Source organism: Acromyrmex echinatior, chromosome 14 (assembly GCF_024713525.1).
Source record: "Acromyrmex echinatior isolate Ae372 chromosome 14, ASM2471352v2, whole genome shotgun sequence".
Lineage (NCBI taxonomy): Eukaryota > Metazoa > Arthropoda > Insecta > Hymenoptera > Formicidae > Acromyrmex > Acromyrmex echinatior.
In genome coordinates this window covers 7,188,553-7,216,451 of record NC_141865.1, presented here as the reverse complement: position 1 = coordinate 7,216,451, position 27,899 = coordinate 7,188,553, and the positions used below count along the sequence as shown (strand labels likewise).

Below are 27,899 nucleotides of genomic sequence, written 5' to 3'. Positions count from 1 at the left end.
AACCCACGGTGTTAAATCCATACTTCATATCAACAGAATTAAGTGAGAATTATATAAACACTGTATGATATTAAATCTATAGCCGTACTTTTTAGACAAATAGTGAATATAGATGTATGTTAAAGAACATAGCACTAAAGAGATCAGAATGGATAAATATGTTATGTGAATCAGAATTTTATATTCGAGAATATGCATGATCTTTATTGCAGATAAATATAGTTTTTAAGTCAGTCATATCGAGAATCACAAATTGGACTTTCATATTCTTCCAGAATTGAAGAACGCACGAATAAATCTGTGAAATTCATTTTCGTATGTGAAGCGAATGTCAACGAATATATAGTGAAAACGCATTGACACATTTCTACATTTACTTGTGAATTGTATATTGAGAAATTAATGGGCGCAATGTGACTTTATTTGCATATCTCTTGGTAACATTTATCATCGCGAATGACAAATATTACTATGCACGTAATTAATAACTGATATAAAATTATAACATTTCAAAAACGTTCTGATCCATACACGAGACAAAATTGCAGATGGGCAGTTGTAGTACAATTATTTTAACTTCTCACACTTAAGTGAGCAAAAGAATATATGTCATAATGTTGAAAATTTTCAAAATTTTGCATGTATAAAATAACAAAAGTTATTTAATTGTATATATTCGCGTGCGTATATATCAGATTCGATTTAGAATATAAATATATTTCGTCTCTCCTCGTTTTTGTATTTTTAAATCCATACTACGTTCAGCTTTGTCCTTTTAAACCATAATGCACAACTGTTATGTTATTAGTGCGTAATTTCTATCAGCAGGAATTATGAAAACGCTCTCCTCACGCATTATCTTCATTTTCATTCACAATATTATCTCCATATTTTCAAAACTTTCGAGTCGATCCAATTCGCTATAGCCAGCCGAATTACGGGCGTTAAAAACTCCATTACTGCGCTTTTTATATATACAATAGATTATGTTTGCTTTTATCGGTAAACTACAATTTTTCTGTCAAATAATTCGACGTTATGGAAGCAGGTGGTATATAGCAGCAATTTGCTACAAATGAGGTAATTTTCTGTTTCGCGGCGACCGAAATATTAATATGACATAAAGCAAATGTCGAGGTGCATTTGCAGTTCCATCGACTATTCTAGCAATTAATATAATTTGATACATAATGCATGCATCCCCGTTTACTTGTGTTGTCCATTTTTTGCACTTGTATTTTCAATCTACATGTTCATTTACGTTTCTCTTAATTAACATACAATTATGCTTTTGAGGGTACGAAACTAATGTTATTTAATATTCAACAATTTAGTTGCTAATAACGATTTTATATAACGATTTTTTATGTATGTGATTCAAAATAAAAAACTTATTAACAAAATTATTTTACAAAAAAATTATTTTTATTCCGTATAAATAAAATCGTTTAAATACAATTATTTAAATAAAATCGTTTAAATAAACCGTAATAAACCGTAACAAGCACAATTAGAGGTTTTACAAAATTGATATTACTTCAAGAGACTTCAGTGTAATAAAGAGAAATAACAATTCACCTTTCATCGCGCAATTTTAATTGTTAGTTTAAATAGTTATTTGTGCAAATGACTCATAATTTCATAAAATACGAGATATCGAATATACAATCATAGAACGAATTGACGAACAGTCCACTATTATAATTTCTTCAAACTGTTGTTCGAATGTTACAAATTGTGAATTTACGTTGGTTTTATGCATGCATTAATTATTTCATTTCATTCATATTTATATTTGAACAATTAATTGTGAAATTAGTGTTATCAGTGTTGTCACAATAATTTGAGGAATAGTTTGAAGATATCATATTGAAGATATCGACATAATAAGTTTGTTTTTTCTGTGACTGAACTAATACACACTTTTGAAACTTATTGTAAAATGAGATAGATATATCAATAATCGAGGATACATGATATGTATAATATTATAAGTCATATCGTCGTTATGTTATGTTAACACCTTAAGTAGCTACAACTGACTCAGTTACGGTTTGCAGGTTACATCGACGAAAAAATTATTTCCCAACGAAAGTTCTGAATGCTCTTCGAGCACTTACCACTTCGAGTTCTCTTCGACATCGGTCGCGCCGATCCGCAACGATCGTCTCGCGGAGCGAAACGAGTGCGTCCATGTTCTGCCGTAACTACGAATCGATTCTCGTTTTTCCCGGCTTCTCGACTGGAACGAAATCGGCTCGCCATCATGCCGTGAACGCCCCATTGCATCCAACTGAGAAGGAACCGCAAAGAGTACGACATCTCGCCGTCCTTCCAACATGCGTTCGGAAAAATTGGCGGCAGTGACGTAACTAGAACTGCATGGCCACAAAACACCAAGTTTCTTAAAAACACTTTTTCTTTCTTCTTCTTAACATTATACGTACAGGGAATAGATAAAATGACGAACATCTAAGAAATGTATTAGCTATCTAATTATTAATAGAAAAATTGACCATTTATCCTTAATACAAATTTCATTCTTGTTGAAATAAATAAGTTATACATACTTGAATAGAGTAATTGCTACAGTGCAATATTATGTACCATTCTCCTAGCAGAACATCTTCTAATTACTTAAAAGATATGAAAGGAGGAAATTTGTTCCTCAAAACTATAAATAATATTTAAAGGCGATTGCACTGACCAGGAAAAATATATTAAAATTTTGAAGGACGGAAGCCAAGATTTTTTGAAGATAATAGTGGAGAAAAAGATTTATACAAGCAATTAAAAGATGTTTTATTAAAAGAATAGTACAATATTTCACTGATAACTATTCAAGTCAAAGATAAAATGTGTCAATTATCAAAGCGAGTATAAAAATAAATGCTGAGTCAATTTCTTAATAAAATTCCTCCCCCCCCCCCCTCTCTCTAAATTGCTAAAAATTATTGCGACTGAAACTACAGTTTTAAAGAACTAATTAATGTTGCATCCCATATAACAAAAATGTCCAAATTATATTATAGGAACAGTCTAAAGATAAAATTATTCATACGGCACGATGACGAGCCGATTTCATTCCAGTTGAAAAGCCGAGATTTCTAATGTATGAGAACACGTATATATTAGTAGCTGGATAATTTTGCGTCCTCAAAAATTTTAGACGCTGTGATTCTTTTCCCCTTCATTCTCAACTAGTTACGCCATTGATCGTCGGATCTGCCGAGCTCTGGTGATGCGGAAAAAGTTCACGACTCGTTTTGCCTATAGTAGTCGTTTGCCTATAGTAGTTAGTCGTCGTCCATGAGCAATCTTGCGGCCACGCATCGTTACGACAATATTTCTAGCTGCAAGACGATTGCGTTCTTGTGGTACACGTAATAAGCATAGCAAAACTCGCTGCAGACAACCATTGAGCGAACACGTGCTTGATGTATGAACATGATTATGTGCGGTTTCGAAAATGTAAAGTAGCCATGTTTTTTTCGTGTATAATTTTTGCATAAAACAATTCGCGCTTCATCTTCCCATGCATAGAATGTCGCGTCGATGTTTGAGATGTTTTTTTTTTATTGTCAATCTATCATCTTATACAGGGTTGGCCATATTCGACGGAAAGATCTGGCAAACACTGTAACTTTTGACAGAGATGTTAGATCGAGTAACGACGTTTCCCATGATTGAAAAAAAAAACATCTTTCCGTCGAATATGGCCAACCCTGTATATCACATGGTTGAAATATCCTCTTTAAAAATAGATCTCGAAGGACACTTTGGTTAAGTGATCTCATAAAAAAGTTTATATCCCAATATTTCATCAAAGATGCTGTGAGAATGGCCTGACAGGTAAAATGTGCAACGGTATTTCGATCGAACGAAACGGAATCTCTTCCGCATCGACCGGAACATTTTACTCGAGAATAAGATAAAATCCCACCTAGTAAAGTCATCTTGAAAAGAACTTGATACTACTTGATTAATCACGAGCAGAGTGTTTACTGAAATCTTATTAAACAATTCTCTGAAAATTTCCAGATACTCCAGGTATTTTTGTTCAAAATTCCAGGTAAGAGTAGAAAAATGTTTTAATCCTTTGAAAAAAATTGAAGTGCAAGCGAAGCGAATAAACTATATATTGAAGACTAGTAGAGAAATTCCACGAGACTATTATTTTCAACGATTTGAGTAAATTTATAATAAACGTAAAACTTATAATATAATATAGGAAAGACTCACTGTATCAGTGAACATGATATGTATCGGTAAGCTACTGTATTGTTTTTTTTTTATAATAAAAACACGCAAGACACATGAGAATATATGTGAATATACGCAGATGGGCATGCCGTACCTATCGCTAACTGATTGTCAATGTTTTGTTATACAAAAATAATCGAGGAAATAGTATTTTCAGAAAAATAGACAGAATATAAAAACATAAAATTCCAAAAATTTCCCTGAGTCCCTTAAAAATTCCAAGTCTTTCCAGGTCTTCCCAAATAGTATACACTCTAATGAGTTCTAAATTTTTTTATTAATAATAGCACCGACGGTGATAACGTAGAGAAATTCATATTGACAATTAATTGGACGAAAATTGTGTCTATATACGCACGCAAAATTTACATACCACAAAGTTATGCAGTTAATTGTTATGTGGCGTAAATTAATGAAGCGGATTCAGCGGTTGCGTATCCAGCAACATACACGATCGTGTGTACGTAGCTTCCTTACTTAGCTTCTCGCTTCATTTACTCGTGTCCGCTTAATCCCGCGGAATTTAGTAAACCTATTTGCCTATTCAAAACGTGGAGCTTTCCCAGTCTCTCTGATAATCCGGCCACTTATACGCGGTGCGTATTTCTCGTGATAAAGAACTCCGGTAAGGGCATTAAGGGAGCCCTCGTGTATAAAGGCGAATCGGGCGTGCCGTGCTTTCTTTGCATAGCCACTCCTTCCCGAGATTCACTGTAGCGAGAAGCCGTGCTTGTGCAACGGCGAAGATTACGGCGCAGGGGACATCCCGGAGACGTTGACTCCTGTCACACATCTGTAGAGCCATAGGCGATCGTCCGGGGAACCGGTTTGTCGACGCGCGCGCGTTCCACGTATGGGTACGCTTGGTAAACCTTCGTCAATTTTATACCGGTTTACAGAGGAAGATTTCACGGGTTTCCTCATTCATACCGTTACGCAGGTGACGTTTATTAAAAATTTCACTGCCGAGCTCCGACTCGGAATTCGTCGGATGATAATTGAACACCCGAGAGAACGGAGCGAGTTCTCTCCTAAAGCCGATTTAAGGGACTTCAAAAGTCGGAATAAGTCTTTCGTAATATGTGTTAAGCTCGGTCACATAGAATAACGTCAACGAGCGAGAGGAGAAATCTGAAGATTTTACGAGTGAAGAGGATTATCAATCGAAATTTCGTGTTTTAGGATTCCATAAAGCAGAATATATATTAGGTGTTGGAATTAATTCGTAGCGTTTTTAATGAAAGAATGTTATTTATTTCACATGAGCATTAAAAAATACATTAATGAAAGTACTTCCCATCTCTTGTAAAACGCTACGAATTAATTCCAACACCTAATATATAGATGAAGATAGTCTAAAAAAACCAATATGAGACGAGTTAGGATATATATATATATATATTTAATCTTTCATTCGACAGAAAGCGTGTTGTCAATACGGTGATTGTTGAAACATTTTCTAAATAATTTAGAAGCAGTTATGCGAATAGATAGACGTAAAGAAGTTTTAAGATTTTGACACTTGCTGTCCTTTAGTAGAGTACGATTACACGCGAAAAATAGAAAAAGATTCTATGTTTAAAAATCGTGTAACATAACTAGTAATAATATCAGAGAATAAACAGCTCGTAACAAGAAAAATTATTCTGAATGCAATTTGGACACCAGTATTTTTAAAAAATATTGAGAGGATGCGAGGTACATAAAATATTTATTTCAAAAGCAGTAAAACAATCGATTTGCATAGAAAATTTGCAAACTCGATTTGCGCTGAGCTTTATTAGGTCAATTTATTTTATTTTTGTAATATTTTTATTTTATATTATTTATAATGCATGTATAGTCTGCTTTAAAAAGATCAGAAAGCTTTTTTAAATATTTTTGAAATCAGATAATGTTGATAACAGCAGTTGTTGATATCAGCAGTTTCATTTTACGCTAATATAGTCGATTCTACTAGTGATTTAATGTATTCTTAACAAAAAAAAATGATTTATAATATTGTTATGATAGTATATAATAATATTGCTATGAAATTATTCATTACAGAAAACCCGTTTTAACATTTGAAATAGCAATTATGAATTTTAAAAAGAATAAAGTCCTTCTCTACATTTAAGTCCGATAAAAACGTTTGCGGACCTAAACGAAAATGTGAACAACATTCCAAAAAGAGGTCCAGAGAGAGTTAATAATGTAATTAAACGACATCGTTTCTAGAACTGACCATAACTTGGCGTGCAATCACGGGGCTTTCGGCGGAAATACATTAAGCGAGAAGGAGAAAAAGAGAAAGAAAGAGAAAGAGAGAGAGAGGTGGTTACGTTGCATTATTGTTCCGCGAATAACGGCATTGCTATACCTTTTTCGACGGCGCGGTGCAAAGTACCGGGGCGCGCAATGCAACGCCGACGTAGGTTGTAGTGTAGCATCGGCGCTGCACTTAGAAACCGCTCGGCGTTCGCGTGGAGCACAATTTACAAGAGAACCGTATCCTGCGGTAGCCGCGATTTAGATTTATCCTTTTCACGACGAGTTCGAAACACGCCGAGCATATACGCGTTCGTTGTCGAAATAAAGTAAACGACGAGCGAACGACTCGTCGTCTGGCGGCATTTGCTTCTCCCTTCTCTCGTTGCTCTCCAAGATGTAGAACACTAAATCACAACAACTATCACCGTCGAGGGAAATATAGCGGAACCGCAACGCTTCTCGTTGTATCGTTAATGGCACAAACGAGGCGAGGTAGGACAGAGCCGAGGCGAGTCGAATGCGCGAGATTTACGAATAAAGCGAAGCGGGGCGAACACATCCGCGACAGCATCGGGGAACAGCGGATTGTAACAAGTGTACCTCGATATCCTGCGAGTCCTGGATATCCGAGAAAGGGTCCGAGAAGGCGTTTCGACAGGCATGCAGACAGGAAGGAAGGAAGGAAGGAAGGAAGAAAGTTTCTCTCTCTCTCTCTCTCTCTTAGTTGTATGGTACTCACAAGGACTGCAGAACTACATGCTACCAAATAACATGCAAATTCAATACTCTTACCGTGAGATCGGTTCAAAGCATCTCAAAGACGATAGTAGCTAGATGGTTTACGGCTCTGCAAATTCGCGCAGGTGGCTTGCCACGTGAGACATTACGTCGGGGATACCGTGTACCTGACAATTAAGGAAACATTCCGACTCCGTGCGCCTCAAACAAATTGCGAAATGATTGCGACACGAAAATGAGCTCTCTGTTGTGCATTTTCGCCGGCGACACGTGCTTTCGCTTTAAGAGAGTTTCGGACTTCGCTGCATAAATGAAAAGAAAATTAGTTTTATTAATGCGCAAGGGCAACGCGGACAAGCTCTACATGCGAACATACGAAACGTCACGCTTCCTTTTAACCACAGTTTTTTTTATGGTCTAAATTCAAATTTTCCTCAACTGTTTTATGAAATATTCAATTTTAGAAAAATACTATTATTACGTAAACGTATTAATGCACGTCTATGCAATTTTTCAATGTAATGAAAATATTTAATATTGAATAACATCACACATTTTTTAACATTGAAAAGATTGAGGTTTTACAAAAGTTAAATTATGTTTTGTTAAAGGATTAAAGTGGACAATAATGATACAATAATGATATGACTAAAAAAAAATTTTTCCCAGAAAATGAGTGTTTTGAATTATTAAAATTTTGTAATTTAATTTTGAAATGCAATTTTAATGTAATAACTTGGTTATAGAAGAATAAAAGTACAATGGTTTTTATGTTTCTTCTTTTTTTCTTTATGTTTCCTTCTTTTCTTTCTTTTTCTATAAGCAACTCTGAAATGATAGGGTGAATTTTAGGGTTATATTATAAAATTTCAATCTTTTCCAGTCGGTTTCTTCCATTAATAAAAGTAACAAAATCAATCATCAATTTTGGATTTAACTCCATCAATTGGAGATAAATTCAGTTTTATTTAATTAGCATTGTGATATTAATGACAAATAAACTACATTATTTAGCTATTAGCAAATAAATTGTAAATGGCATTGTTATAGCCAGCGACACGCGGCATGGATTTACATCGAATTATACTCCTCATTAATGATTCATAAAATAGTCGACGATGACGAAAGCCGGATCTGCAGCCTGTCGACCGTAACAGAGTCGGAAACGGAGATTTCTCTCTTTCTATCCTTTTCTCAGCGACAAAGATAATCACGAGTGGGACACGAACGAAATTGACGATTTGTCTTTAACCATTCTTCGCTCTAGTGGATTTCAAAAGTAAGCAAGAGTGGTGAAGGTAACCGACATAGGTAAGCCCATCGAGTATTCATGCGGCTTTAATTACCGGAACAAACTTTCGGCCCGATTGGAAAAGTTTCAACGATGCTAGCGTACCTGATCACCGTGCGAGAGAAGATTGAACCAACCGTGCTAAGAAAGGGAGATGGATAAGGACGAAGATATCGCCAAAGATATTAAAGGTGATCCATGGAACGAAGCTTCTCAGCTTCCGCGTCTGCATGCTACACATGCGCTTACCTTCGCTACTTTATGCCATTACCACATCTTTGATCATCATGAGTCTTTTACGACATGTCTTAAAGTGACGCTGCGAATGTATCGCGGTAATCCGGATCGTAACATAAAAATCGATCATATCTCTCTCTCTCTCTCTCTTTAGCTTAACCATAACTTGAACATATAATTCATAAATATGAATAAAGAAATAAAAAAGTATTACTTTATCACTTTACAAAGAAAACATAAGTCATATACCATCAAATTGCTGTTAAACTTTAACAAATTAAATTTAAGGATTAAAATATCGTTATTATTGAGAAAAGAAATCAAGTTAGATGATTTATTCAGTTCCTCCATGTCATTTTAGGATTGAATTTGATAGCATGCTTAATTTTTCTTTCGTTTTAAATTAATAATTAGATTATTTGTGTTTAAAATAAAAATCTAGATTATAAATATTTTGTCATTAAAAGTGTGAAATGTGTATATAAAAAAAAACTGTGTTACATTAATTAAGAGTAACCTATTTTTTAACCTTCAATCAAGGTAATTTGTACGTAAAACAAAAACTAATAAGATACCTAATAAGAGCCAATTAGTGCATAAATTATTGCTAATAATAATTAAAGTTTACACACACACACACACATTCAGAAACTCAAACCTAAATTTGAATCTTCAGTGCTTCAATATACTGACGTGCATACATATTAGAGTAAGACAGTTACAGCATTGAAATCCACGAATCTTCCATCCATGCAATTAAAGATTCAAATAGTTAAGATAAAGGTCATCGTGGAAATGAGAAGGCCAAAGTATCAAATTACAGTTTAATGGATAAATGGAGTCGCGAATCCAGTTTTAATTGTAAAATTTACATATCGACAGCAATATATCACTGTCGATATTCACTTGTCACTCAATAGCAATAGCATTCTGGAGTTAACAAAAATTATTTTGATAATGGTACAATCATGAATGCTAAACGTGAATTACATATTCTTCTCGTTTGACTTTGCATGCAAAGGCATCAGCAGCACATTTCCTCTGTTCTTTTAACCCGCACATTTGCACTGTACATGGGCAACGTGCATTGCGTGCGAACATCGATGCCTGACGTATCAGCTTATTGTAAATCTTTCCACGCACTGTACGCGTGAGTATGTCATGAAACTCGGCTCATGCATCTTTAAGAAACCGCGAAGTTACTTCGCGCTTAAGAGCTCGCGGCATCGATTACCTCAAGTACTTGTTAGCTATGCTAACGACACTCAGCTACTTGCAGCGCACTAAAGTTCATAAATGTTCTTCAACTTTTGTAATTATTTTCTTTAGTTCTACGCTCTTATTGTAGATTATCATCCTGCCTATTATCCGTATCATTTCCTGAACAGTTAACAGCGTCGCAACCAATCGCTTTAATGGTTTCAGTCATTAGGCAAACCGAAATCTCGAAAACGCGCTAACAGTTTGCGCATATCGGAGAATTATTTACAAGCACTCTGTATAGAAATTGTGGATGTATAATATACTTTTATATTGCAATATAATACTTTCACGAGAAATCATTCCACGATGCGCCATACAATCTTGTATGATTTTCTCCTCGCGCGAGACATTTCCGATCCACTTGCCATCGATGGTATCGATGAAGAAAGTACAGACAACGACTTCTCAATACGACATTAAACGGTCGAAATAGTTGACTTTTACGAGCGCCCGTGATACGAGGTCAGCGTCGCGTCGTTCCTGCAAATTCGAACGTCGAACTGCCTACTCGGCAATCGTCCATTTGCTGAGAGATACACGTCACCTCAAAATATCTCGAACAATCGATACTTTTGTTTGGCGTCCTACATGCAGTGGTAGAATTATTGATGAGCGGTCCAAAATATTTCGACAATAAAAGACAAGGACAAGTAACAGGAAAAAAATCGCGATAATCAGTAAGCAATAATTCATAATAATTATTCATTTCCTGACTACGCACTTAAAAATCGATCGAGTGTTTCGACTTAATTATTTTAAGCCATCCTTAGCGATATTACAGTAATTATTCCGCAAAGATTTTATACACGATATTAATAATTTTCAAAATAATCTATTATAACTTGCTGCTTGATATTAATGTATTGTAATAGTATGCAATTGTATAGAGGAAAGTCAACAATTTTAGCCAAGTTTCTAAATTTTAAATAGTACTAAACATTTGTGCCTTAAGTTTAATTATTAATATACAGTATAATGGGGTGCAAAGTGTTTTCGTGGCTGAAAAGACTGCACCATGGGGTGCCTAAAAAAATATGTCGTTTTTTCTGAAGTTTTAAATCCGCCACCATCTGGAGCGAAAGACGGGAGAGCACATTGGCTGTCAACACGCCAATTGAGAACGTACCCGGAACGAGTAGTCGGCGTCATCGTCACCATCATCGCCCTTTCTCATCGAAGTTACGCTAGGTTAGGCTAGATGTTTTGTCTAAACGAAGGAAGAGGTAAACCAAGGAAGAGAGAGAGAGAGAGAAAGTGGAACCGAGAGTGAGTAAGACCGGGCAACTCACCAAGCGCGATATTGGGATCCATTGTTCTAAAGTCGCGACGCCCATAGAGACGAGGAACTATTGTGCGAAGGACCGACCGCCCTTGTTGTGCCACGTTCGCCGGCATCACAGCTCCGCTCGATTAAAAGGGTGTTAATTGATCCCTCGATCGACGCTTGGATGGCGAACGCCACCCGAACGAATTTCTCATATTGCCAAGCGCTTACAAGCGACTTGTTCTGTATTTGCCTGCATTCTACAGAATGACATTCTCGTGGTCGAAATAAACTATCGATTAAAAATTTCATGAAATTTAATAATGTTAAAAACATTGCCTAGTGTAATAGTTTTAGTAAATTAATATTTTTTAAAATATAATTCCGATTCTTTTTCCTCCCTTTTCAGATATTCGCTGTTTAATAAAATTTATAACGTAATATCAATTTATAATATTATTTGATTTTTATACGAAGACTCTAGTAGTGTATTTCATAAATAAATTTCTTCTCTCCGATATAAGGAAAAGTATGCTGGCCAGGTTCATGATTTTATCTGATCAAATTTGGCCGAAATATCTGTGCAACGTCACTTACGACATAAAGACGCGCTTCCATATATGCTGAAAACGTGGAAAGATCTCCGAGATACTCTCTTTCGAGAGAATATTTCGGGAATCACCCAGCGTAGCCACGTCCGGCAGGAACGTGGCCTTCCAGAGAAACGGCCACTGACCCGATCGCGCGTATTGCAGAAGGAATCGATTCTGCGACCGTGGCGGTATCCTGGACGTATATCGATCGATCTTACTTGGGTCTTGGGATCGAGCGAAGCGTGGAAACGGCTTTTATGGTGCCGACAACCCGGCATAATACTGCCGTGGCTGCCGTCGTTTCAAGGGTCCACAATTCCAACGAAAACGCACGTCGCAGCAGTCGTCAGTTGGAATGCAAGTGAAAGCAGATTTACACTAATTGCACCGAGCAATCATTTATAATTAGTACATTAAACGCGGTTTTGCTTAGATCATTAGAAATAATTAATTGGAATAACAAATTAATTTACATTATATCTATCTATTGTATCAGAAATTAATTTATATTAAGACTGTGTTTCGATATCGACAAATAATTGACGTACAGTTTGTATAGACTGAAAATTGTAAAAAAAATTTATGCAAAAAAAGCATTATCCATCAAAATCCGCTTTGACCAAACATGGCTTTCTTCATTTATTTTAATTTATATCATATTATTTCACTTATTTTAATTTATATTGTTATAAATTATTTCATGCACGATATGTAATTAAATTTTTGTTTGTATGTATAAAAAATAAAGTTTTTTAATTTCTTTCAGAAATCTTCTATAATTCCGAATAATCATCCAAGTGGTAATTCAAGAAAAAAATAATAAATAATTTATACCGTTAATTAGACCGTAATGTGAATACACAATAAGTAAAAGGCCTTATCGGTCTCAGTTGGAATTTAATACTTAAATAATATTTTGGTATATATATATACATGTCCAGTTCTATAACTGCGCGCCAAAATAATTTTCAATCTTTAAGGAAATTCTAAAGTCGTGTGTGTGTTTTATCGATTATTTTTCAAATAAATACATTTTTAACTATCTTTAAAAATTCTTTACAATATTAAAATATAAACGGTGATGTAATCTAAATCAGTCGATTTTATGTCAAAAATTACAGTGTTTTATTGACTTCTAGCGTCAATTTGTAACAATATTTGCTTTATATACAAATTTTACATACTTTGTATATATATATATATATATATATATACATACAAATAATTTTGGTTTGGATTAAGAATCGTATGAACAAATAATCTTGAATTCTTAAAATAAGACTTATGTTAGATATCTAATATGAACGACCAGTTATTTAGAAAATTTATATGTATGTGTGTGTAATATTGATGTAGCGTGTAGTGATATGTCAATGACACGTAAATCGTACATGCTCTGTTGAATCGATAAAACAAATGACTTTAGAATCTCCTAAACACAAATAAACCAAACTGGTAACATATATCTCGCAATAAACTATTTTTAAACAGTTTTTTAAAATCCTTTATTAGCATCAATATTATTAAATTGCTTGGCAATTTAATTTGTGACATTACTACTCTAGTTTGGTTTAAGATCGCATTTAAAATAATTTTGGCGTGCAATTGTAGAACTGGATATGTACACAAATTTACATCAAAATGTTACTTAAACATTAAAAAAATAAGCTCTGCTCAAGAAAATAATTTAATCGATCGTCAAAAAAAGATTAAGAATTATCCAACATTGAGCAAATTGAAAAAAGCCATATAAATTTATACATTTTACTTTCTGAGATTACATTGCTCAACACGTTCCTTCTCTCTCAACGCAGTTCATCCAAGGTATGACCAGCGGAAGCGTAACACGTAAATTCGCCTTAAGTATATTCCCACTCGGGCGGGCCCCCGAGTTAATAAGCAGCCGAAGTACCGACCAAATTTGTGGCTCCTAACCGTAACGCCACGTCCCACGCTACGGTCGCCCACTAATATAGCTCGCGTACGCGTTCACCTACACGCTACCCACCAAGCTTCTACCATGCCAAATCCCCATGCGATATGTTTATATCTGCTATAGCGGCGACGACGGCGGCGACGACGACGACGGCGGCGACGACGACGACGACGACGACGGCGGCGACGACGACGACGACGACGACGACGACGACGACGACGACGACGACAACGACGACGACGACGATGGCGACGGCGGTGTGCCAGCCGGTTCACCAAGGCCGGTATATCCTCTTACGATCCTTCGAACTTCCTCAAGTAGGTACGTCTAAGTTTGTGCGGACGGTATCCCACTGGGCCAAGATATCATCCGTTATTAGGGCGTTAATCCGAAATATGCTGGCGCGCCGACACGATTGCAAATTACCTCTAAGGCTGCGCTCAACGCGACGAGGATCGCGATCATCTCGGATGTAGGTCGAATCGCTGGTTAGCGTTCGATCCCGTCGCGCAATTAGGTACGTTAAAATTTAATGGATTATCGATCGTGCGACTTTTACTTTTTCGGATTGAATGCCAGGGATAATCGGTAATTCGCGGTGTCGCTAATGTGAAGGAGACAGGTACGCGCAATAATAACGAGTTTACACAGCTGGCATTATGGATATTATGCAAATGTGCGGGTACGCACGCATTTTAACGTCGAGAAACATTCCTGGGATAAATCTCGGTTGCTCTACCGTAACACCGACTACAATGATAATATTAAGGACACAAATCTAATAGAATGAGTCCGCGCGGCATACTATATCAACCTACCCATGGCGCAGAACACGCCGAGAGAGCGTGAAACATGGTCGTGCGAATCGAGTCTTGGATTATCTCAGGCGGTTTCTATCGTTAATGCACGTGTGGTCGAAGAACCTGAATCCCGGAGACCCCGAACCAACGCGATAGAGCGTAATTAGAACGATCGTGATGCTAAATGCGTGACGAAGAACCAAGGAGGCTCTAATCATTCAGGTATCATGGGAGACACGACACCATACGCGACACCGGACGCGATCGCATCCGCTGATACGTGCGAGTCGCATCCAGCCCGACGTTTCCCATCTTCGCAACGTAACATTCTTTATAGCCGGTAACAACTTAACTGAATTAAATAAATCCCATTTTGCAATTATTAAGGGAAAAGAGGAATATTTGAATAAATAACTTTCTTTTAAAAAATTTCTAAAAAAGTATTTTATTTTTCGACTTCTCATCCATAAGTAAAAAAAAGATGTTTTTAGGAATTTTTTTTTAAAGAAAGCTATTTATTTAAACATTTTAAAGTTTTTACACATAATAGATATATGTTTCATGATAATTTTTGCGTTCATATTGAGCTTCTCCTTCTCCCACTATTATGATTGGTAATTAAGCTTTTGTTATTAGTTATGGTTTAAATTCAAAACTAAAGAATAAAATTATAATAATAATAAATAAAATTCTTTCAAAACGTTACTGTAAAATTAAACGTTATTGTAAAATGTAAAAATTAAAAAATTTTCCAGAATCGCCAGAATTAGTATTACCAGTTAAATAATCTATACGAGTTCGAAATAAAATGTTAAATATTTCACGGATATCCCTTGGAATCTCTATAGAATCCCAGGATTTTTCAGCGAGCATTTTCTATCTAGTTTTTCATCTCTGATTTAGCCACAGGATGGCACGCCACTTGAACGAATGATTCACATGCGATCGTCTTCTTCCACGGTGAAGTCCACGAAACGGTGGCTCGACGAGCCGTGACGGAGGCTTCCGGTCGCACGGCCTACGCACGCATCGCGTCGCGCCGGTATAGACGTTCAAGGAAGATAAAGGAGTAGACCGCGAGGAGGTCGCTCGGCGAGTAGGAATAAGCGCGGGACACACAATGAGAGGGAAACCGGAGTGGAGAGTTGGTCGCGGTCGAGCGTGACCTGAGGAATTATTCACATCGTGTCTCCTCGATCTGATTATACATAAGAAAAAAAAAGATTCAAGGTACATATATACCTTATTGACTATACATACCCTTTCAATTGCTTATTTAATTTTAACTTCCGTCCCATTAAGATATTTCTCATTTTTCTTCTTTCATAATAAGAGTTCCACTGTTAATAATAATTAGAACAGATAGCGGATCTATCTTCACTCAATTATAAATCTCTTTGTAAAAAATATCAAACAATTTAATTTTTTTATGTTACATCTATGCAAATTTAAATTATTCTGATTCAAATGTATTTAGGTAATTATTTCTTTTTTTATGAGTTATTATGTTTGTTTGGTTCCTTGAAATTAATTAATGTTTTTTTTAATTAACATAAATTAAATGTATCTTACAGAGCTAGCATTATTAACTGTGTTACAGATTTTTACGTTAGTTCCAAAGCGTTAAAATGGAGGGAGAGAGAGAGAGAGAGAGAGAGAGAAAGAGCATCGAAAGGAGGACATATTCAAAGTTTCCTAATAACGGAAAATGGTGGCAACCGAAAGTGTTGATAAGCGTACGAAAGCCGAGTGTTAGGTAAACGTGCCAGAGGGCCGCAGGTGATATTGGCTCGCTCCATCTCAGTCTCATACCGGCCTCGATTAACCTGACTCATGATTAACATGCACCGTCACGGTTTCCGCGCTTTGCGTAATAAAGCCTTTTACTCATCACGATTATAGCGCGATTATTTCTCAACGTATCGTCTATCTTGGTGGTTGTTCATATTAATCGTCAAATCAACATAGAAAAATATACATTTGATGAAATTGAACGGTTTCTTAAAATTAACGTTTTTAATTACTTCTTTAGATTTCTTGTAATATCGATTTTAGATTATCGATGATATTTGAAGTGGAAATTCATCATATATGTATATAATTGACGACGATAACGCAATGACGCGGTAATCTGTCGATTTCCTGGTAAGGTTCACCGGGGTATCGTTAACCAAGTTCGCCTTCTCGTTCAGCATCCCTATCTACTGGATAATTTATGATTTCCGACGTCTGGGTGTCGACAGTACGATACATAATTGATATGATTTCAACCACAACGTTGGGACATATCTCGAGAAACAATTTGGTTAAGGTATCGAATACCTATTCGAAAATTGAAGAGATGATTAGTGATGCTATACGACAGAAAATTATCACGTTATAAAAATTCAATTATCCAGAATTCATAACATATACCTTATAAGTGATAAGCTTTATTCTATATATTAGTCAAAATATACGTATATGTATGAAGCTGTAAAAGACACTGACCTATTTATAAATTTTTTACCTTTATGGAAAAGTATTTTTCTTGCAAACCGACGCAAATTATGCAATCATAAAGTACATTTCTTATTTTTTTCACAAAAAATTATTACGTACTAATCTTTACGCAATTTTTATTTGTTTTATATTTACAATTTTCGTAAATGTATAAAGCTTTAAGGAAGCTTTTGACTATACAATATCAATTAAAAATAGCTTAAAAAATTAAATAAAAACCAATATTAGTAAATAAAATGTCATAAATACGCCCTAAAACCAACTTCAAAGAACAAAACAATAAATAATTTGGCTTATAATGGCTTTATGCACCGAAATTGCCATATTTTAGTGGAATTTTACGTAAATAATTTTTAAACGAGTAAGTGGATCCAAATAAACTTTTGCACGAATATTTTTATTTGAGTTTTATCGTATATAACAAATATGTAATATGTAAGAATTAAGGCAAACAAAAAAATAAATAACTTTTAAACCAATAAAAGATTTATGCTAAAATTTTCCACAAATACTCTGACATATGAATACAACAATTTACAAAATTATGACTACATTTACACGGCACCCTTAATCGGGTTTAATAACATCCATAGTTATGAAATTGGCCAACCACATTCCTCTGAAAAATGGAATGACTGTGATTGGATAGTTTCATGACTACGGATATTATTAAATTCGATATCAAGAATATCGGGTAAACGTAGTTTCATATTTCTGGGCGCTTTTGAGATGTGTCACATCCTTAATCATAGCGGCTTCAATTTATAAACCGGAAGATAAAACTTGACGATAGGACGACGTAAGCTTAACGGTTTTCATGTGCATCACCGTGTCCATTGCACACGACGACCGACATCGGAGTTACCGGAGTGGCGGTTGGCAGGTGCTCTAACGACTGTTTATCGTTTGATCTAACCGTGACCATAGTGCAAGAATACCAGATATACATGCAGATATAGCAACCGAGCAGAAAGCATGGCTTTAAATTCAGATAGCGCCGGAAGTTACATCGTACATCGATTTAAAATTCTACATTAATGTTGCGCTGGATTACTCCCAATCCTCGGATTTTCATTTCATTTATGTTTCAATACTGTTAAGCCACTTTTCGTTATTACGCGCGCAGTATTTTCATAATAAAGTATATTGTTGTATAAATCTAAAACATAAAGCGAAAAATTTTCCTGTAACAGGAAAATCATAACAAAAATAACGTTCTATATAATAATAAACTAAAATACGACACACGCATTTCAATTATTATTCCAACGATACTGCATATGATAGAAACGAACATTTTTAATTATCATTTTCAGTACGTAAATTATAAATTATAACTGTATGCCATAAAACAAAGAGGAAATCTTCAGAGATCGTGAATGTCTAACAGTGCGTGTATAAAATAACGTGTCTATCCGAGGGTTGAAACGGACATCGTACATTTCTACCGTAACGTACAAAGCGATGCACCCTTTGCACATTTCGCGCCTCGCATGGCTGAATCATAATGAATACCGGACAACTGATCCATCATATCAACGCTATTCACACTATTAACATTTTCTCTTATCTCACGTCCTTGACATACCTCCAACTGTCGCGTGACCGTAAAAAGAGCGGAGAGTTTGCAAGGAATTACAACAATCCGCATACGCATAATACGATGAATCACTATTGAAATTGTAAGAATAACAGAAGATTTATTTGACTTTCGGGATAAAAATGATGATATCCTTTGTTATATCCGAATATACGTTTATTTCGAGTAATATTACTCTTATGTACATCAATTTTAATTTCCAATAATAAATAAAAGTACTACAGATATTCTACAACTATAATTTTAATATTTTCTATTTTTTTTTTGTATTCTGAAGATTTATTAGACCAGAAAATGGTTTTACATCAATATAACACCTTCGAGATATAAACGATTAAAATTGGCTAACATCACGTCAAATTCGCGTGGTTAGATAAATAACGATTAATTAATTTTTGCATTTCAGGTAATATTATTTTTTTTCAGTTAATTTTTCTTTTACTTTTTTTACACACAGATGTCATATGCGTGATACATACAATTAACTGACAACAATTAAAGTTTGTTACTAGTAATCAACTTGTCGATAGCTGAATATTTTGATATGCTATTATATAATAATTGTGCACACACACACAACGTTCAGTATTGCATAGATATGTAATTTCAATATTAATTCAATATTAATTTTTTATACTGTGTTGTACAATAATTGTAACATTCTGTAATATACAATTTTTATTCAACTTTCATTTCCAATTGTTAATTAAAAATATAAATATGATGACACAAAAAATCAGAAATAAATTAGTAATATAGCAAATTAAAATGTATATAGGAGCCTCTTCCATATATTGTAACTTTGACGTAACACCGTAATAAATCAATAATTAAAATCTACGACAAAAATGTAGTAATTATAAATAATGGATCACTGATTTCATGGGCCTTTTACATCATACCACGTGATAACAAGTTTTCGTAATCATTAACAATCAATTTGAAATCATTAGGTTAGTAATTCTGGAGAGAACTGTGCGAAACGAAGAAACGTGTTAGGACCTTCCTCGTCTCTATGCCTCTCCGCCAAGCTTCGAAGTGGCACCTCTCTCGAACAATTCTCCAATAACGGTAACTATGTGTGTTACTTCAGCAACGAAATTCAGCAAGACGATTACGGTTCACGGACCGCAACCCTTCTCGAGGAATTGTTTCGAACGACGCGGATACTTGATTTAGAGAGACTTCCGAAACACGATCCCACTCGATTCATCCTGCCTGGGAAAGGCTGAGCGGATGGCTACCGACAAAGCCAAATCCGATATCTGGCAACAACACCGGTATCGTCGGCCGTACGTTCGAATGAGACAGTATCGGAGCTGCAGTAAACTACAAAGCGAGAAAATCGCGTTTCGCGAGAGAGAGTAGAAAAGAAGCCCTCGCCTTCCTCGCTTATCTCCTTATTCTCTCAACTTGGTAATCGCCTGCGCCTTCCTTTCTCTCATTCACGCGCGATAACAGCAAAGTAAGACGAGAGAACTCGGAGCTCGAGAAAATACAAGTTTATCGCTTCATCTTTTAATTTCGCTCGTTATTCCCAAATTATTTCTCAAACATTAGAGAAATACGCGAGTGTCTTTTGCACATGCTCTACTTTTACTTACAATGCACATATTCTGATGTGAAAGGTAAGAAGGATGTTAGATTTAGGCCCAGTTTCACAACTCACTTTTAATTGAGATTAACTCTTAGTCGAGGTTCAACTTATTCATTATCTCTTTTCAATTCCAGAATTAGAGAAAGATGAGAAATAAGAAAGAAGAGAAATAAGATTAAGAGTTAACCGCGAAAAAGTTGTGAAACTCTGAGTCTTGGCTGTTTTTCAGCCAAAATGAAAAATTTCAAGAGATGTACAAATTATGTATCATATTAAAGGCTACTTAAGCGAAGTGAGAGGCGTATCGTTTGTCATAGGATACATCAAATAAATCTAAAAATTATTAAGTAAAATATCAAGATATTCAAGATATCTTATCCTTATATTTATATCTAGGCCATCATATCTCTCCATTTTGGCTGAAAAACAGTCCAGAACTTCATCCTTTGTCAATCAAAATGTCATTTATTTATCATTTAGCATCCATTTATTCTTATCGGGGCGATTTAAATCACCGCAGATTAAAATCGACCGTTCCAATTTGACGTAGCCCAACAAGATCGTTCGCAATTAGTTCCTCCATATTGCTTAATCTCGCTCGGGTGGAAAATTATACGAGTTTCCGAGGGCCGCGCGATTTAACGACTTGATTAATTCGAATCGTTTGCGGTGCGCCGCGAGTTTAGAATAAGAGCACAGGTTTGCACGTGAGTAAGCAAGCAAGATGTGTCCATATGGGACTATGCGGGATACCATACACCCCGTAATGGCGCGAGTCCTCCGATTCCCATCACGAATTCGAGAGAAACTTCGAGCGCGCGGGTATGGCATCGATTATCGCCGACCGTTACCGCTCGACGTGGAAATCGCGAGACACGGAACGGGCAGTTTGACAAACGGAAGTCAACCGCGGGACACCAGTGGGATAAATCTTCATTCCTGTTTGCGACCGAGGCCACGCAAAACCAAGGCGCGCGTACGACAAAACATCCCGACGGTAAAGAGAGCATGGACATGAGCAGCGATGTTTCACCGGGGGATAGTCGGAGGAAAAAAGCGGAAAGAGAGGGTGGACAAGGGAGAACTAGATCGATAAATAGATAGCTGGAATTACTTGTTTCGTCTTGGGATCAAGAGACCAGCTAGCGTATATAGAAGCTCATGTTCTTCTTCTTCGATCGTAAATACGTTCCACTTTGATCTGTCAAGGCTAGGCCGAGGATATTTGGAGTTTCAAAAAGGAAACATCTCTCTCTTGTAGACTATTCATGTTATCCATCTACGTTCAAATCTTACTGAGTTTAAAGAAGAAGAATTTTTATTTTATATAATATTATAAATATATTAATACTTTCCATTTCTTTTATCTCTTCACAATCTTTCTCATAATAATAATAAAAGTAATAATAATAATTATTATTATTATTATGATAACTCTTTATTATATAAAGCACAAATAACAAGAGAAATATGTGTTAACATACAGAATAATAAAAAAGGAAAAAATGCACGTCAAGAGGAGAAACATGAGCTTAAGTTTATGATGTGAATAGAAATAAAAGTAATAGCGTATATATATAACCAAATATATATATATAACCAAATAACAAACTAATAAATTATTAACTGAGATAATTTAAAGGAAATTAAGTCGCAAAATAAAGCGAATTAAAATAGCAATTCCAGGTAACATATTTATAAAAGAGAAATGTGACAAACATAATAATAATAATAATAAATTGCTAGCAAAGAATATAAAGGGGATAAGAGGGATAAAGGAGATAAGGAATATGAACTGCAAGAAAAAGCGAATAACATAAAATGTAATTGACAAAAATTTATATAATGCACAACAGTTTTTCTTTCTAATCTATCAAAAAGATTTGAGATATATTCTTATTAATTAAATGATCAGCTAAAATCAATGTAAAAAGTCTAATGTAACCATTCTAAGCGCAAGAAAAATATCCGCATCTATTCGAAAACCGGAAGATGTATAATGTGCACAATTTTGACAAGAGTTCAGACTGTTGCATCGTTCTTTGTCGTAATATATCTTTTTTACGATGGTCTCGGACAGACGAAAAATGAGACAATGGGAAGAGGATACACGTATACACACACACGGGCGAAAATCGATAAACGCTATTTCTTTTACGAGCGTAGTGAGACGTCGTGCGAGCGAAAACTCTAGTGGGACAACCATTGCACAAGTCAGCGACTATAATTTAAAAGCCATAATGAGCTTTCTTCGTGACGTATGCCACATTTGCTTCGTGCCATTCAAGTCAAAATCACCACGATATACTTACAACCCTCGTATACTTCGCATCACAAATGCATATTTTATTTCCGATGTACAATTTCTTCGATTTTGATCTTCTTTCCTTCTTTCTACATCACTCCCCTTCACATATTTGTTTTACAAAACTAAGAATAATTAGAAAATGCTAACACACAAGTTGCTGAAATTCACCAATTAATCCCAGAATATTCCAATAAATTTCTCTTAGTTTTCCTAGAACCAACTTTCCAAGAAAATACGATCTTGCAGTTTTATCTAACAAAATTAAGAATCTTTATATTCAAAAGATGAGGATTCTTAGCAATTAACGTATGCTTTGTCTAAAAATTGTCTCGACACAATTTCTTAAAAATATCTAATTATGTATTTCATTTATATAATTAGCCACATAATTAAATATACTATTACACGAAAATAGATCTCTTAATTGTTAGTTAAACAATCAACGACTATACGATTTAATTCGAATGAAATCAATTCGAGCGGTAAAAAACGTTGCTGTATTTCCTTTCCTCGATAGAAAATTCGATGCGGTGCCATGACTCTTCTTGATAGCCAGGAGAACCAGAACCAAAGCGAGACAATCCGATTTGACGACGAGTCAAAGCGAATGTTTCTATCGAAAGGTAAAATGGTCGATGATTAATAGCGAGAATTTCTTTTGCCAAATCAGCCAATGAAATTTCGATCCTCTCGAGTCCGCAAACTGGCCGTAATTCATTCCAATTCATAGACCTTCCAGAATTTTAGCTACCTATATTGCAGCTCTCTCTCTCTCTCTCTCTCTTTCTCTCTACCCTTTTTCGCTGGCTAAGCCGTGTTGTAGCGATTTATAGCGAATCCTCAAAATGCTTTTGATTTTATAATCTACCTTAAAAAGTGAGTATAAAAAACGAAGAGGATTGAATATAAAATTGCTTGATAGCGACAGAAGTAGACAAGCATAAAATCCACCTACTTTTTTAGGATTAATCAATATAATATATATATAGAAGATCAAATGTTACTCTAATTCCAGAAACTGTAAAATTACTTTCAAGTCAAATGATAGTAATTCTATAGAAAATATGAAATCCGTGTTTTATTTTCCGATAGTCTTCAAACTTTTAAACTTTTAACTGCTATTTATCGCTACCATGGATACGCCTATTTCTTGCGCGGAAAAAGCAGGCGCAAAATGTGTCGAAACCAATAACGACGAAGTAGCGACCTGGCCAGTAAAAAAGGAATAAAAACAAAGTTGACAGATTGTGGGTGGCCGATAGAGATCGTTTGAGAAGTGGCCTGCGAGCTTTATTGAAAAGCTGCCTAAGAGACTCCAGACTTCTTATCTCCTTGTCTTATCATCCTTTACTTGGACTTTACTTCGACTTTACTCGAGTTTATCGTTTCCCCTCGAAGAGAAGAGGACAAATTTCCAATATTAATAAATCTCAATCTTTCCGTATTATTTCTTCATGCCAATAAATAATATTTATAATTTCAAAATTATATTTCAAAATGTAACGCTCGTATGAAGAACAATGGAAATAACGTAAAACAAATATTCGCTCTGTTGTCACAGATATAATTATCGTTGCCAACTCACGTTTCCAGCCATTCTCAATCTGCCTTGTCGGCTCCTACCACCTTCTAGTCTAGTCTCTCTTTAGGGATTTCTTCAATTGAGTCGAGCATCTGCCGGCGGCAGAGACTCGAGAGAGTTAAATTAGAAGAAACAAGAAAAAAGAAGTAGCAAGCGCAAGGACGACGTGATTTCGTAGTCCCAAGCGTGACTTCGTTGAGAACCGACAAATCACTTCTTGGATTTCCTCTCTTTACCTTCGACTCTTGTTCCCGCCGCGTTTACCCCCGTCGATTCCAGAGAGTCGCGAGAGCTTTCAATAGGTCGCGATTTTTCGCGGGTGTTACCGCGAAACGCAATTGACTTCCACGGCACGAAATCCGTGAGAAACCGCAAGAGAATCGCGCGGTTCGTCGACCCGCGTTGTTAGATATTACCGAGTTGGGTTTTCGTTTGTTCCCGATCTCGCGACTCGAGAGTTGGGCGTATTCGACAAAGAGCAAATATACGGCCTAGGGCGTGCGATCTCCGGGCGAATGTTGACCTGGAGAGAAACAGAGGAAGAAAGAGAAACGGAGAGAGAGAGAGAGAGAAAGAGACTTCCTCGAGTTCATCACAACCCCGTTTCGTTTCGGCCTCCGGCCCCTCCGCAGCTCTCGCACATCCGGTCCCGTACGCGGAAGCAACGCCGACTAAGCGAAACATCCAGTGATTCGGAAACTGTAATCCCTTTTGTATTCCCGACGACACGACGACGAGACGAAACAGCGCGCATATCCGGGATACCGCGACGGTCTTCTCCTCCTTTGTTCCTACATTCTAGGGTGGCCTTGTCGACCGACGTACAACGCGGTACAAGAAGGGTGGTCCTACGGACGCAAAGCAAAGTCTCATGGGTCCTTCCCCGTTAGGAAGAAGGCTAAAACTCGTAAAAACAGTATAAAAACCAGATTGTGGACGCGATCGTCGTAAAGTCGAGCAGATCGTTCACTCGTAAGTGCAGTTCTGCGCTTGTCCTGATGACAGCCCTTCTTTTTGCCTGACTGAAAGAGAACGTCAAAAACCATGACGATGAAATTAAGTCGGAAAATACCTTTTTTCGAATAACATATTTTTAAACGAGATCACGTTGTCATTTATATACCGTTGAAAAATTTATGTTAAATATAATACATTTTACGTGTCCCAAACGGTCTCCACTCAAATTTATGTGTTAATTTAATACAAGATAAATATTTTAAAAGGTTATATATAAATATTATGTAAAAGAATAAACATAAAAAGTAAATATATAGTTTTTAAACAAGTCAGCATATTTGGGAGCATATTTTTTCAATAAAATTAACATTTATTATTTCGGACCGAAAAATATATACCTTTATTTACTAAATTATTCATTTTTTAGTAACAGTCTCTTGATACTATACACAGAATAATAAAATGAATCAATTGATATAAAGAAAACACACAGTTGTTTTTCAAAAAGAATCTGTAGTTGCGTATTGTTTATAAACTGTATAATTTTTTAAAAAATAACTATACTTTCTTTACACGAATTGATTCATATCATTATTTTGTGCATCGAAGTATTAAAATATATTTATTAAAAAAATAAATGTTTAGTAGATAAACATATTTTTCAGTTTGATTAGACCTGAAAGAGCAACTTTCACAAATGGCGCTACAGCAAAATATTTTCCATTTTCTGTGATTGTGTGCTTATAAAGATTTTTAATCAGTATCTCTATAATTAACAAGATCATAGTTTCAGCCAATTTCAAAGTCATTTTTCCATATGCTCATCCTTTACAAAAATTCCGCAAATTAAAGATTAGTCTAGCAAAATCCTGAAGCAAACAATTCGCATATAATTTATATATGATAAGGTTATTCTATTAACAAATAGACATCCTATTTCGTGCGTGACAATTGGAAAGCATCTCGATGCTATTGCGTATTACGCGTATATTAATTATACATTGCATTTATATTAAGCTTTGAGTGGGTACGTTCATGTACATCATACACTAACGTTAGCTTCCATTTTACAGTAGCGGCGTCACTAATTAATCGAAAATCACAACGGTGATTACGTATGACGACAAGTGAAACGAGGTTTTGCTATTAAATTGATGCTTTATTGAAATTCGCGAATTATGCGACCTATGTAAATTCATATTGTGTTGTATTAAATCGCTACTGCTTGTGAGTTAATATGTAAATTTCGCAGAATTATATGCTTTTAGCTTATTTTGTTTTATTTATATGCAAGAATCGTAACCTACTTTCGAAACGGATTAACTGTCGTCTCTTCGGTATATCGCGACAACGTAGTAATTAAAATAACCGATACTTTTTGAAGATAATAATGTGCAATTAATATAGACTGGGCATCGAGTATATAAACAAACTTTTCCTTTAAATATATTAATTAACATGACATTATCGATTATATTCTGTTACGTCAAAATATATTCTGTAGAATTTGTGATAACAGATTCTTATTAGAGAAAGAAATATCTGCCTGATAAATCGATTTTAAAAATCAGATATTTGTGAAATATGCAAAAAGTCTATGCAAATTAACCCCCCCGTTCACCATTGTGGAACTTTGCACCTTCCGTCAGTAACCCAGGTCGTTGAATTTCAATCCAGATTTTTATATCCAGATTTTTATTGTTCCGGACTGTATAAAAATTTGAAAAAGTTTTTGAATACTTATAAATGTTTTAACAAAGAGTTTTTACTATAATGGAAGTTGGATTATATTTTATTTATTTCTTATGGACTTAAACTCTATCAGAATTCACAACTAAGATATCGAGGGTGCCTTCAAAGCGGAGGTTAAAATATCAGAGAAACATCGTTCAACTCGTAATATCGCTGAAAATAATCATTGACAATAAAATCAAACTACAATACAGCAGTTTGTTATATTTAATCACTTAAAAATCTATAAAGAAATTTTAGCAATTAATTCTGTTTTGACTTGAAAGAAAATGGATCGCTGTTATTGTTGCAGCTATTATAATAACAATTATAACGATGTATCGATTTTCCTCGTGATGTTCGTTTTCACACCTTTGTTCTTCATCATGACTAGTCTCTTCATTTCCACCTATCTCCCCTTCTTGCAACACGCGTGAATATACACGTGCTGAGTACTCTCGCCGGAGCATCTCTTAACCGCTGATAAATAGAGCAAGTTTCATGCAACGTGTTGCTTCGCCTTCCTCGTCTCGTTACTCCCAGCTCGCCTAAGTGCGCAAACTTTGGCCTGGATGTACCGCCACGGGAATGCGGATAGGCAATGGCGCGCAACCAAGGTGTTCTGGGAACAACTTAAGGGGAGCTGGTGCATTCGTGACGTGGGAGTGCAGGCGGAGAAGGAAATGCGTATGCGCCAGTGATGCTAACGAGGGCAATCGACAGTATAGAACGGAGAGGTTAAAGTGTACATTGAGGGCCGATGAAGAGGGACGGAAATTGGACACCCTTCTGACAAAACTGCTTCTAATTTCTTAGCCCCGGTATCTTAACATTCCAACCAGACTCAAGTCCTTTTTTTTTTCTATCGCTTAGTTCGTCAAAATAATTTTAAAAAAATCTATAATATTAAAATCTATTTTCTAAAATAGAGTGATGTTCGATCTTGTTTAAAGATAATTTTTAGGGGGCCATTTCTGAGAATAG

General features: G+C 35.6%; 1 protein-coding gene and 1 long non-coding RNA gene across 3 annotated transcripts in view; one reads left to right on the top strand and one right to left on the bottom strand.

The window, feature by feature from the left end:
- Positions 1 to 27,899, bottom strand: part of LOC147907403 (uncharacterized) — a 143,657-nt gene that overhangs the window by 75,915 nt on the left and 39,843 nt on the right. The window contains exon 1 of one of the 2 annotated variants that reach the window (XM_087413486.1): positions 2,121 to 2,915. The exons of the other annotated variant lie outside the window; for it this stretch is intronic. Coding sequence (XP_087269612.1) covers positions 2,121 to 2,472 — 352 coding nt within the window. The 5' untranslated portion in view covers positions 2,473 to 2,915. Of the gene's footprint in view, positions 1 to 2,120; positions 2,916 to 27,899 lie in introns of those variants that run through there. 2 annotated transcript variants of the gene reach the window in all.
- Positions 14,513 to 17,624, top strand: LOC147907404 (uncharacterized). The gene is made up of 2 exons (XR_015547384.1): positions 14,513 to 15,868; positions 16,239 to 17,624. It is a non-coding gene; the product is annotated as an uncharacterized LOC147907404 (long non-coding RNA).